The following is a 14,628-nucleotide window of genomic DNA, read 5'->3' as shown; positions in this document are numbered from 1 at the left end:
ACTTGGAATAAAATCCAAACTCTTGTCCGCACCCGACAGGGCTTTGCTTGCTCCAGCCCCATCTATGTCTTGGCCTTCATCTTAAGGCTGCCCGCTTGGTTTATCATGTACTAAGTACATGAGTTTTCTCTCGGTTCCTCGAACACACCAACCTCTTCCCTCCTCAGGCATGTTCTTACTCTAGCTCTTTGCCTGGTTATCCCTCAGGTCTCAGATGTCAACTCTGTCATGAGGTCTTCCCTGACTACCTAACAGAACGCTATCTGCTCCCCCTCCAGATCCCATTATTCTCTATCAAGGAGGCCTGCCCATTTCTTTTATTTATCATTTTATAATTACTTATAAGTTTTTTTCTTTTGAAAATTCTTATGGTTTAATGCCAACTCCCACTGCACTGTAAGCTCTACGTCCTTTTTTACACTATATGTTCAGCACTCAGCACAATGCCTGAGTACATATTAGGTACTCAATAAATATTCAGTGAATGAATATAATGCACTTAAGTATTTCATGTATCCATATAAAATGGATATAAAATGATTTTTTATCAATTCAGGGATTAGCTTTCTAAAAACATTTAAAACATCTGGAATTTATTTTTTTAAAGTGTACAAATTTAGATGCCAGGTATGGTTAAGATTCAAATAATTTGTGTATTTTATTAAGTAGCTATATTTCTTTTGAGAATAATTCTTAAGGTCCAGTATTGTTATAAACATACCTGCGGATTCCTTTTGGTGTTTCTCCAATTATGAAGGTGGTCTGATCTGTGCGGTAGACTTTTTTCTTCTTCTGGCTTACAGGGTGTGAAATGTAAAGGGGAAATGAAATGCTTCCTTCACTTAGCTGTTGACCTTTCTTTGTATGTGTCAGTGTATCTGTCTTCACTTTTTCTTTCTGAGTCTGAAAAGAGAAGGAAAGCAAAAACTAAGTCTGAAAAAAATAGTCATTTTTGGTTCAATGAGGTGATGGCCTTATTTTTTCCCCAAACTCTTTATAATCAAGTATATCATATTCTCCAACTGATAGCACTGTAAGAGATGTTAACCTAGATTTTTAAAAAGAAGATACAGGCAAAAATTACTTACAGGATAAAAATTAATGATTATAAAAATAATGGCATAAAAATGAGATATTTAAAATTCTTAAATTCAGTAATTTCTCTCAATATTATTAATCAGATTTTCAGGTATTTAATTTTATATAAGCAGCCAAACTTTAAAAAAATAACCATCTTTATGTGATAATTAAATAAGAAACTATTTTCATAAATCCTACTTTTTAATCTCTACTGGATTGCCAGGATATTTAGTGATTTTAAGATGCTAACTACAGTTGGTTGAAATTATAGATAAAATCATATTTATTTTACAGACTACATGGGTTGCTTGTTTAACATAAATTGTTAAAAACACTGGGTCAAGAAAAAAAAATAATTTTAAATTGTATGGTTCCAATTTCCCTGAGAAGATGGTACAGTGAATATGTGGCAAGTCCCATCCCATTCCAAAAAGAGAAATATTGTATACAATTTGACAACAACAACAGCAAAATTATATTTGAGCTCCAAAGTAAGACAGGTAAATCAGTAGGCGCCAAAAAGCAAAGAATTAACATAGTGGTGAATGGGAGCCAATGCCTTAAGTTATAGTCTGCAGGACCCTCTGTCCAGAGGGGAGAGGAAAATGACTGAACTCCCTGCACTGAAAACAAACAAACCAAAAACAAAGGAGGGGTTAAGAGGATACCCAGTTTGCAACTTAAAGCTGGGAAAGCCCAAATTGGGAACACAGCATGGAAGCAGGTTATGTTCCTACTCTAGATGAGAATAATCACTGGTGAAATGTGGATGCCCAGCCTGTGCCAGTTGTGCAATCTCGTTTTGTAGCACCTGGGTGGTATGGAAAATCTAAGCTAAAAACCAACATAAAAACTAGCCCAGACTCGCTGAAAACCATGGATCTAAATGAGGGATGAATACAAAAACATACCCTAGGAAGACTTCCATAATCCAGAGAATGCTTTTGATTCCAGTGTCGGGGGAGGGGTGGGGAGGAGCTCAGGCAAAAATTATGAAGAACATATAAAACCCACCACCATGAAAATGGGCAGATGTAACAAGTGTGAGAATACACAGTTGGAGGAATTTTAGGTAATGAAGCAACCTGAGACTTTAAATCATCAGCATGTCCAGAAAGGTAAAGGAAGGAATAGAATCTGCCAGCAAGAACTGGGTATTCTAGAGGCAGATCTGAAAAAGAACCAAACACAAACTCTAAAAAGGAAATAAAGTTTTAAAATAAAAAACAGAGATAGGAACAAGCTCAAAATATGAGTTAAAGCAGCAGACTGAACAGCCCTACAGTAATAGCTGATAAAGTGGTAGAGTAAGAAGACCTACCCAAATTTCTAAAATACTGGAAGAAAAGAATAGAGAAAATAGAAGAGATAATGCAAAGACATAATGTCAGGTAACTGAAGAAGGCATGAATCCTCAAAGCAAAAAAGGAGAGAGAATCTCTAGTGGGAAAAATAATAATAAATCTTATACTTTGTTATATCACAGAGAATATCTTAAAAACTAGCAGGGAGATGGGCACCTGGGTGGCTCAGTCGTTAGGCATCTGCCTTCGGCTCAAGTCATGATCCCAGGGTCCTGGGATCGAGCCCCACATCAGGCTCCCTGCTCTGTGAGAAGCCTGCTTTTCCCTCTCCCACTCCCCCTGCTTGTGTTCCTTCTCTCGCTATCTCTCTGTCAAATAAATAAATAAAATCTTAAAAAAAAAAAAAAAAAAACTAGCAGGGAGAAAAAAACAGATATCCCACAAAGAAAGGACAATCAACCTGAAGAAAGCCTTCTCATTAATACCACCACCACCAGAAGATAATTAGATAATACCTTCTACATGCAGAGAGGAAAAAAACTATAAACTCAGTATTCTATACCCAGTTAAACTATCATTAAATAATTCTTTTTTCAGACATACAAAGACTGTAAGAGTGTACTAGATACAGATTCTTGCTGATGACATAATTATTTTTCTTTTTTAAGAGTTTGATGGGATTGAAATGGCACATATAAATGAATGTGGGTAGGGAATAGTTTTTCATTCCACAAATATTTACTGAGCACCTGCTATCTTCCTGCCACCACACTATGCAGTTGAGAACAAAGATATTTACATATACAAAGAGGCCTCAACCTTTAAGGGACTTAAAAGTGACAAGCCCTTTTTTTTTTTTAATTTTAAAGATGGAATATTTAGTTTTCTTTTAAAAAATAAATCATTCATCTCTTCAACTTATATTCAAGTTCATTTTATTGAAATAAACTGAATATAACACATATGACATAACTATGTTCTTTCTCTCTCTCTCTCTCTCTTTCTTTTTCTCTCTCTCTTTTTCTTTCTGTAATCTCTATATCCAACATGGGTACCAAACTGATGACCCTGAGATCAAGAGTCACATGCTCTACCAACTGAGCCAGCCAGGCACCCTGTAACTGTATGTTTTGTAGTAGCAAACCATTTCTAATGAAAATAAATTGACTTCTTAAATATCTCTTGTGAACCAGATGGACAAACACAAAATGTTGAAAATACTTTCCTTAAAGACATCATTTCTTGAATCTTAAAGCATTAACAGGAAAATGCTGACCTTTAAAGATAAATTTGAAAGAGATTTGATGCATTTATTTTACATCACAAGAAAACAGATGAATGTTGAGAGTTTCCAATAAAAAGGAACATCATCTTAGATGATCCCCAAGAAATAATGATCTATTATTGTAAGGAGAGTTGGGATGTTTACATGAAGATAAAGGGAATAAACAGAAAAAGAAGGAACTGGGCCAATCAAGAACACTCCATCCTCATATACTGCAATTTCTGAAGCCATAGAGAAATCATGCCAGACAATGGCAATTTTCAATAACTTACATGATTACTCTGGGTCTTTCTGACCTTGGCAGGATTACAGAGTTCATATTTTGTGTGGATACATTTTTTCTAAGTCAGTTTTATAAATTCTTCAGGGAAATTCAGCTTTTCCAACAACAGGTATCAAACATGTGGATCTTTAATTTTTGCCAAATATTCCATATTTAAAAACCAGATTATGTTAGACAATCATAAAAAAGGAAAAACATTCTTTTCCCACATGGGCTCAATACTTTATCCTTTATTTAAAAAAAAAAAATCTATCTAGGTTCAGATTTCCATTTTAGTAGAGTCCTTTGAAACTACTGAAACAAGGCTGTGAAACAAAATTTTATTAATTAACTTAATAAACATTTTGGTGGCCTTTTTATAAAGCTGGTTTCACTCTAGTAAAATAGTATCCTTTACATAGCTGAAAGAAGGAAAACAGTGCCAAAGTGCAGCTGCAATTGTCGTGATAGTTATAATTTATTATAAAGCAAAGTTCAAGGCCCATGGCCAAGAGGGAAGGTTCCAGATTACGTGGACTGGACTCAAGCTCATTCATTACCACTATGTCAAAGCTGTGAAGTCATATGACACTGAGGCAACATGAAGAAGTAGCAACAGTAATAAAGGCTTGAGTAATGAAAAATTCAGTAAAATGAACTGGATTAGGAATTGAAAAGACAATACTATCCCTTCTTAACACTAGGAGAGAGGGTGAGGTTGCTTGCTAAAGAAAGCAAAACGAATCCACTCCTCTTTCCCCTAGAGAGTAGAATGGCCAACAACCGGAACACTATGTCTGTATTTAAAAAGAAATTTTGCAATCATGACATGAATACAGCAGAAATACCAGTTTCTGCAAAAGCCCCTAATTGTTCCTAATGTTTTCCTAAAAAGTTTCTTTAAAACTATCCATCAAGATTTGCCTTTAAGAAGTACTTCCATATTCTGTGATTCTGATGAAGCTTACTTTCATATGATAATTTATGATTATAATGATAAGGAACTATAAAGATAAGGACTTTGCACAGTATTTGTACAGTATAAATATTTCTGCTAATAAGTATTTTAGAAAGCTTGACACTATTAGAATATAATTTATAACTTAGTATTGCTATATTCATGATTATTTGCTTAATTACTGGGTATTGTTAGGTGTTTGTATGAAAAGTCAAATTCAATTTATGGAATCTTTATTAAAAACAAAACTTAGTGAGTGTAAGGAATGCAGTAATTGTTTCTAGGAAGTGTAAAAATGCAGTTAAAAATCCATTTGATAATGAGATTAGACGAATGGAAATGGGGGGCTACTTAAAAAGGTGGATTTATCAGAGAATCCTGAAGTAATAATTTTAATCTATGAGCAGTAACGTGTCTTCCTCCTATGGACATATACATACTATATGAAGCAATCAATTGAGAATTGAAAAAGTGAAGGAAAAACTGTCCCCCTTCAGACCACAGTTAAACAGGGCTAAAAAGGTAAAAGACAGGCTATGTCTGATTATGTAAGTCCTAATCTGATTTATATAATTAAGAATTTAAACACATGATGTACTGTCTTTACAAAGGTAGTTGTTATTAAAACTAAAATTCATAATATAAAAATTTGTTCAATTAAGCTCAAACATTATATATTATTTCTATAAATGATAATTGCTCTAATATATTTTGGCCAAAATAGTCTCCTCATTTATTCACAATTAAATGTTTAACTTGGAAATAGCTCACTTCAAAGACTTCATGACTATCAGCTTTGATTTAATTTTGATGAAGTTATAAAATCATTACTGATTTTTCTGATGTATCTATAAGATGTGTTTGAAAATATATCATAAAAATTACTATTTAAAAATGTACAGTGTATACACTCTATAAAATAAAAGCTGTAATTATTTTAAGTTGTAAAAGACATACATTAGGATTATAATAAATAAGAAGGCACTTTTGTAGGGAAAAATTCTGTCTTCTAGAGTAGCCACAATGAATCCACACTAGGTATAAACAACTGTATATCATTCTGTACAATTTATTTCTTACTGGGAAGTTTTAGGTTTATATTGGTTCTACCAGGAAATTCCTTATCTTCAGACCAATAGTAAGAAACATTCAGATAACTTTTGATAATACTTTCTTTTTCCTTTGAACCAAAAGTGCATTGTCTGTATTTCAAGACATTAGATCTAAGCCAAGCTACATTACTTTAACTGAACCAATAGTTATTTTTTGAAAGGCACAGCTTTAAAAAAGGTAATAAAGTATATATAGATTTTCAATATGAAAGTAAGGAAAAAAAAACCCACTCTTAAAAAGTTTCAAGATAGTCTTTGGCATCAATGTACTGAGAAAAGAAAAAAAAGGCAGATGCCCCTACCTATGATTACATTAATATTTTTCTATTTACTCTGCTATGTAGGAAATCTATCTTTATACACTAGGAAACTTTACTGGGAATAGTACAGAGAATGTTTAAGTTAAAAAAAAAAACAAACCTTTCTACTAATAGTCATGGAGGTAAAAAAATAACTGGAGGTAAATTATTAAAAGAACTGCAGAGAGTACCTAGATGGGAATGGCAAGACAATGAAAAAAGTTGATAGGGCTCAATCTTGCCTACAGCCATCCACCTATAACAAATGGGGCAAGAAACATTACAATCCAGGAGAGTGAGTTCCAAAGCAATCATGAATAGCCTCTAATTCCCATCTTGGCAGGAGAAATACTATTGCGATCTCTGCCATCTTTCTAACGCTCCTTGGGACTAATTCCTAGAGACACATCCATAGCCAGTGCAGATACTGCTGATTCTTTCTCCCCTGCTCATCTGTACCCTCCACAGAGTGGAGGAAGCTTGGACAGGAATAGGGCACAATGAAGCAGAACAGCCTGATAGGCTACTACTATTCCACAGTAGGCTACTGGGAATTACTGAAATGTTTTATTAAGCAATTTTGGAATAGATCCGTCTCCTAAGCCGGTTTCTCCAGAAAACACCCTGTAGAACATACACCAGAACAAAGAGCAATACATATTTAACTGACACATTCACTATTTTTCTCCCATAACCAGATGTTTAGGCTTGATTCATCATTGAGAAAGTTGAAAACAGGGAGGAGATTTTCAAAGGCATTGGAAGGTCCTGATGGCTTGGACCCACTGAGAAGGCTGAGTGGAAAGATTAATTAAAGTTGGATTCTAAGATCACCAGAGGATCTGCCTATTACAGGAAAGCTCTTGGTCTACACCTTGTTCCTGAGAACAGCACCTCACAAGGCACTCTCTGGTCACTGCCACGTGTGGGCGCAGCATGTGGCCACAGGTCCTCACACTGTCCTGATCACATTAACTTTGCCACTGAGACTAAAAAAAAATCAAGTGCTCTTTCATTTTTTTTTTCTTCATTAAATCTTAAATAGTGAAGTCTGAGAGGAAGCGATGCTTTTGTCTACACATCTGTTCTAAGGAAAGATTAAAAAAGAAATCTCCCTTTTGGTAAGGGCCAAACTCTGTAAACACATAGAAAGTCATAAGCTTCCTTGTCTTTGCAAAGCAGGGAATCAAGAGTACTATAAAAACATATAGCACATGTAAATGCATTCATTCAGTGGCATCTGAGTTTCTAAAAGGACGAAAACATTTAAGGATCTTTGTACAAGTGTGAAAAAGCTCCTATCCTTAAAGTAATCATTGAAGGTTTTTGCCTGGAGGTAGGCAATATTACTGTAAATGCAGTTTTCCAATATTCAGGAAAGCCAAAGGCAACTATGAGCCCTGAACTGTCTTTACTTGTCCTCTGGAGAAGAGCCTGCTGTTCAGAGGAGCCACCACAAATACATATTAAGGTCAAATTTTCTGCATGTTTAAAAATGACATTCAAATCTGAAAAAAACACTTAGATGCAAATCCAAAATCTTTTTTGTTATTGTTCTGCTTTCTTCCTGGGAAAAATAATAGTTACAATCCAGCTACATCTCTATCTATTAGATCTCTATCTGTATATTTTTAATAGTGCTTTGCTTTCTAGGTGAGTCACAACAGGACAACTTTATATTGGCTGTCCTGAGCCTAGGTTCCTTTTTTATCCCCATGAGTCCATTTCTCATTGTCGGACAGATCCATCTATCTAAAAGAACAAAGTGACAGCCTTGGGAGAGCAGGTGAATGCTGTGGAGCACACACTACAAAAAGGAATATAGAAGCCCCATCTCCTTGGGATCTGGGATCCTGAAGGCACTGCCAGAGCAGTCATCTGTGGACAAGGCAACCACCAAAGTCAGTCCTCCATGGCAGCGTGGTCAGGGCATAAATTCCCTTTATTACCTCCTGCAGACAAAGGCTAGAGCAGGGTCTGGGGACTTCTGGGGTAGCAGTTGGAACACTGGACTCAGCACCTCAGGCCCTAGGGTTCAGGGGAAACTTGGAAGTTTTTGTATCTTTTTGAGCCTCATTACCCTGGGAGATAATGAGTGATTTGGGGATCCGGATCTAGGCGGTAGGAATCTGGATCAGGGACTCCCATCAGTCTCTTCCATATTTAAAATTCACAATTCTACCAGTTCTTATAGGATCTCCAGAAAGTAGTAATGAGTAGGTCCTTAGAATCTTGCAGCCCTGACACAATTTTGAATCTTTATACATATTAACTACATTACTGTAAAACTTTCTCTAAAGACTATTTGGGCAGGGAGCCCGATGTGGGACTCGATCCTGGGATCATGACCTAAGCCATAGGCAGATGCTTAAATGACTGAGCCACCCAGGCGTCCCTACACTTGGTTTTTTTTTTTTCAAGATTTACTTTAGAGAGAGAGAGAGAGAGCACACACAAGAGAGAAAGTGCTCTCAAGCAGGGGAAGGGACAGAGGGAGAATCTTAAGCAGGCTCCATACCCAGTGCAAGCCCAATGCAGGTCTCAACCTGGGGCTCAATCTCAGGATCCTGAGATCATGACCTGAGCTGAAATCAAGAGTCAGACAGATGCTTATCTGACTGTGCCACACAGGCACCCCATTTTTACACTTTAAAAATTATTAAGGACCCCAAAGAGATTTTGTGTTTTACCTATTAAACATTTAAAATATTTATTAATCTATTAAAAATATTAATAACATGTTTATATATATATATTTTTAAAGATTTTATTCATTCATTTGAAAGACAGAGCACAAATGGAGGGGAAAGACAGAGGTAGAGGGAGAAGCAGACTCCCCGCTGAGCAGGGAGCCTGACATGGGGCTCAATCCTAGGACCTGGAGACCAGGACCTGAGCTGAAGGCAGATGCTTAACCGTCTGAGCCACGCAGGCTCCCTGAGTGGCTATATTTTACAATCCTGTAAACGTCTTTAATATCTAGATTCATAAAACACAGCTGGATTCTCATATCTGGCTTCTGCATTCAATCTGTTTGCAACAAGGTTCTTTTGGTTGGAGTATATGAAGAAAATCAGTATCATATAGATATGTAGTTAGAAAAGGGAAGAATATATATATATATATATATATTTAAAGATTTTATTTATTTGACAGAGAGAGACACAGTGAGAGGGAACACAAGCAGGGGGAGGGGGAGAGGGAGAAGCAGGCTTCCCGCGGAGCAGGGAGCCTGATGCGGGGCTCGATCCCAGGACCTGGGATCATGACCTGAGCTGAAGGCAGAGGCTTAACAACTGAGCCACCCAGGCACCCCAGGGAAGAGTATTTTAATAGCCTTTCAGATAACTGTAGATATTCTTTTTTGATACTGTATCAAAACTCAATTAAGGTTAGTTTCATGTAAAATCTGCAACCATATCAGTAAATTTTTTATATTGTTAAAATTAAAAATCACTGGTATTTATCTTGTACTTTGGCTGGATTTTTTCCCATGGCAGGATTTTGTGGTATCATTCACTGGTCATGTGGAAATATCGATTAACAGCTATGCAGATCTTCCAAATGTTGATTACATTCAACTGTACAACACTGGAAAACCGTATTTGTTGTTATCATCACCTACTGCATCAGAAAAAAAAATCTTTAAGTATAGGGAAAGTGTCATGGTCGTGGTTTTGTGACATTTTAGTTTTCACTCGAAAGCTTGACTTTTATTCCTGGCAACACATATTGCCCATTGTTTTCCTTGAAGTACAAAACTTACTAGGTTCATTTTTAAGAAATTACCTACCAAACATGCAAATTTAAATAAACAGTTTGTCAAGTACAAATGCTGTTTTATAAAAAACAGCAGTTTCCAGCTCAATTATACAAGTGCTTATGTACACTTCCTATTTTATCAAACAGAACAGAAAAAAAGATGAGTATAAAGGGCTGAGATTGGTTAAAATCAGCCATTTTTTTCAAGGATATAAATTCATCAAGGATATTCATCAGAGAAGCTAGTTTTCTTTTCCTGCAAATATGTAGTGGTGCAGAATCCAACGGCCGCCTGGCATAACTTGGGGCCACTGCCTGATTCATGCTAAGCTGCTAGCAGTTTTCTCACCATCGCTTTTGCACCATTTGTACAAATGTTAGCAAGTGAAAAGCGTACTTAGAAATATTCTGAAAATAGTTCTGACCTTGCAGACCCCGGAAAGAGTCTCAAACATCTTAGGGGTCCACTCCATGGACCACACTTTGAGAACTGCTCATCTACCAGAAACGGACACGTCTTCATTCAGCACATACTTAATACCTCCGTGCTGGAAATGGACCAGGATGACCAGAGTGGATTTTGGTTTCACCCAGCTTTATGTCTACACACAGGAAAAGGCTCCCGCCTTAGTGAGGGAAAACAGAAAAGTCTTTCTGTCTAGAAAAATGATTACCAGCTCCAGGCCTGGCTCTTGGCCTTCTTCATCAGGGAATGGTTAGATTTTCTGCACATGTTGAAAGTTACTTGTCAGGTATAAACTCTAACATTTTGGTCTGTTCAGGTGAGTTTAACATCTTTTGATTATTGTTCTACATGCAAGGCCTTTCCTGATCTGTTCCCCCTATGTAGCCTCACTCTTCCTGATGTCCAATACAGGCTGGCCTGATTAGGCTAGTCTTCTCACTACTGCCAAACACATCATGATAGTCATTTCTGGAGCCAAATTTCCTCAGCCCTGCCTTCTGCCCAGCATAGTCCTACCCATGCCTGAAGGTCCAGATTCATGAGACTTTCCTTGCATCCTTTCTTTTTCTTGCACTGCTATTTCAATTTCTCATTTGATAACTTTATTATATAAATGGAATCTACCTTGATTTAAGATGTTATGTAATCACATACAGCACACTAAGCCAAAAATCCTAATTTCACACACCAAGGGAATACAACAAAATCAAGGGGCTCTCTTTGAATAGGTAGGGCCCCTGTACCATTGGAAACTATTTTGATTGCTTAGATCTTACCTGTGTAACTGGATCTATACATGCCTCTAACAGAGAACCATATATATATGTATATATACACACACATATACATATAATATGTATATTATATTATACACATATGTGTGTATATTATATATATGTGTATATATATGTATATGTATACGTGTGTGTGTGTGTGTATATATATATAGAGAGAGAGAGAGAGAGAGAAAGATGGGGGGGAGAGGGAGAGTCCTGAGTCATGTACCCGACAGACTTTCAATAAATGGATGTTGGATGAATATAAACTTACAAAAACATAACACAAGTAAGAAAAATTTTTGGAAGACAATTTGCCAAAAGCAAAAACTTCTTCCTCTGAAGGTATTCATTACTTCACCTGGCAACAGTAACAGCATAACCTTAAATACTGAATAAAAGTAGGATATGTCTTTCCAATTCCATTTTTAAGCAGTTGCTGCCAGAGTCATGAAAATTGTTTACAGATTAATTGAAAGTTGATTCTGATAGTAACTTGGCTACAGGATGATGATACCTTTAAAATAAAACATCAACTTATCAACAATCTTGACATAAAATCTGTGAGAGCTGACTCTGGCTATGTTAACAGGGATCTTATCCTCATCATCAGGAAATTTGCAAAAATATCACAAATTCATTCCATAGGAAATTTGCAAAAGTGTCACAAATTTCATATTAGATCAAGGACCACAGTTCAAACCTATTTATCCTGCCTAAAGCCAATCCACCACACAAGAATTTATGCTTATATTAAAAATTCCTCACATTTTACTTTGTAGAATCTCTTTGAGAAGACTTTATTTAGTATCTACTAGAAATTCCTGATTGAATATCCAGGTACCAGGTACTGTTCTAGCTCCTGGGAATAAAAGAGCAAGATTCAGTTCCTAACACAAAAGAGTTTACAAGCTAACCAGGAATACAATGGCAAACATTGTTGATGGCCTACCAACAGCCATCGTTACTCTTTCTTGTCTGAACAAAAATGGAGTTCTCTTAGAGATGTGCTCAGGGAAGGATTGCTCTCTCAGTTTTCGGGGGGATAAACTGAGATTAGGCAAGCTAGGCATGTTTTGCAAGAAAGACTGTTCTTCCCAATAAAGGGAGACAATATGAAAAGAACCACACCTTTCTGTCTTTGGATACCTTTTGTATGAGAAAATGAGTAGTCATCCTGCAACATGAGGCAAAAGGCCCAGGGACTAAATGTTAACTTAATAAGGATAGTGGGGCAGAAAATGAGAAAGCCTGAATCCTTACAATGTCACTGGGCTATAGCACTAAACCTGGAAATACCCCCAACAGACTTGCTGTTATGTGAATTAATTCAATGGTCCATTGTATAGACTACTTTTATTAATTAATTAATTAATTAGTTAATCATTATTGAAGTAGAGTTGACATACAATGTTACATTAGTTTCATAGTGATTTGACAAGTCTGTGTGTTATGCTAGGCTCATCACAAGTGTAGCCACCACCTATTACCACTCGGCACTATTACAACACCATTGACTATATTCTCTATGCTGCACCTTTTATTCCTGTGACTTGCTCATTCCATAACATCTCCCACTCCCCTTCACACATTTTGCCCATCCCTCCCACCCCTCTCCCCTCTGGCAATCATTAGTTTGTTCTCTGTATTTATGGGTCTGTTTCTGCTTTTTGTTTATTTATTCACTTGTTTTGTTTTTTAGATTCTGCATATAAGTTAAATCATATGGTATTTGTCTTTCTCTGTCTGACTTCTTTCACTTGGCATAATATCCTCTAGGTCCATTCATGTTGTTGCAAATGGCAAGGTTTCATTCTGTTTTGTGGCTGAGTAAAATTCCATTGTATATATACCACATCTTCTTTATCCATCCATCTAGTGATGGACACTTGGGTTGCTTCCATATCTTGGCTATTGTAAATAATGCTACAATAAATATAGGGGTGATATATTTTTTTTGAATTAGTGTTTTCAATTTCTTTGGGTAAAGACCCAGTAGTAGAATTACTGGATCATATGGTATTTCTATTTTTAATTTTTTTAAGGACCCTCCATACTGCTTTCTGTAGTGGCTGCACCAGTTTGCATTCCCACCAACAGTGCACAAGGGTTCCTTTTTCTCCGCATCCAACACTTGTTACTTGTGTTTTTTATTTTAGCCATTCTGACAAGTGTGAGGTGGTATCTCATTGTGGTTTTGATTTGCATTTCCCTGACGATTAGTGATGCTGAGCATCTTTTCATATGTCTGTTTGTATAGGCCACTGTTATAGATGGTTATTCTATTCCTTGCAGCTGAAAAAATCCTATCGACATACTATAACAGCACATACTACAGTGATAAGTGCTACATCATATACACACACACACACATAAAAATGAAGATGAGGAAGACATTTACACTGCTTTGGAGGAGCCTGAGGGGACAGCCATCATTACTGATCCAAGGGGCAGGAGTTCAATAGGCAGACATAGATGAAATGCAACTTTATTTTATTTTTTAAAAGATTTTATTTATTTGACAGAGAGAGATAGAGAGAGAGCACAAGCAGGGGGAGCGGCAGGCAGAGGGAGAAGCAGACTCCCTGCCGAGCAGGGAGCCCGATATGGTACCCGATCCCAGGACCCCGGGATCATGACCTGAGCCAGAGGCAGATGCTTAACCGACTGAGCCACCCAGGTGCCCCGAAATGGAATTTTATTTTATATTTTTATTTTTTTATAAAGATTTTATTTATTATTTGACAGAGAATGAGAGAGAGAGAGAGCACATGAGAGGGGGGAGGGGCAGAGGGAGAGGCAGACTCCCTGCCGAGCAGGGAGCCCGATGCGGGACTCAATCCCGCGACTTCAGGATCATGACCTGAGCCGAAGGCAGTCGCTTAACCAACTGAGCCACCCAGGCGCCCCCCCGAAATGGAATTTTAAACAAAAGAACCACAGGAGCAAAGGCATGGCAGGGTAAAAGTCCATGGTGTGCTTGGAGACTGGTTCATAAGCTGAAGGCTGACCAGAAGAGCCTGTTCCTCTTTATATCCCCAGTGTCTAGCAAGTGCCTGGTACAGAGTATCAGTAACTTTGAATGAGTGTCTCAGAATGAGACTGAAAAAGCCAACTAGGGCCGAATTGAGATAGGTCTTGTGTGCCGTGGAAAGGAAGCACAAAAAGACATTTCACAGAACTTTGGAAGACAGAAAATTAAGGCCCAAAGTGACTGTTTAGGTGTATTACTGCTAGATGAGGAAAGCTCATAAAGTCATGCATGGGTAGGGATATCTTTTCTTACACTGTTACCTATGTTCTCCCTTCTTGCGTGGGTTTCCT

At 37.0% G+C, this 14,628-nt stretch overlaps 1 protein-coding gene and 1 long non-coding RNA gene across 3 annotated transcripts in view; one reads left to right on the top strand and one right to left on the bottom strand.

Moving 5' to 3' along the window:
* LOC118023341 overlaps positions 1–14,628 on the top strand; it is a 134,479-nt gene that overhangs the window by 13,706 nt on the left and 106,145 nt on the right. The window lies entirely within an intron of this gene.
* ERCC6L2 (ERCC excision repair 6 like 2) overlaps positions 1–14,628 on the bottom strand; it is a 129,085-nt gene that overhangs the window by 8,344 nt on the left and 106,113 nt on the right. For both annotated transcript variants that reach the window (XM_035024456.1, XM_035024457.1), the window contains one exon: positions 722–903. In XM_035024456.1, coding sequence (XP_034880347.1) covers positions 722–903 — 182 coding nt within the window. The remainder of the gene's footprint in view (positions 1–721; positions 904–14,628) is intronic.

Source organism: Mirounga leonina, unplaced genomic scaffold (assembly GCF_011800145.1).
Source record: "Mirounga leonina isolate KUSES-001 unplaced genomic scaffold, KU_Mleo_1.0 Mir_179, whole genome shotgun sequence".
Taxonomy (NCBI): domain Eukaryota; kingdom Metazoa; phylum Chordata; class Mammalia; order Carnivora; family Phocidae; genus Mirounga; species Mirounga leonina.
Note: the sequence above shows the minus strand (reverse complement) of the source record. Positions and strands in the feature narration are given on the sequence as shown.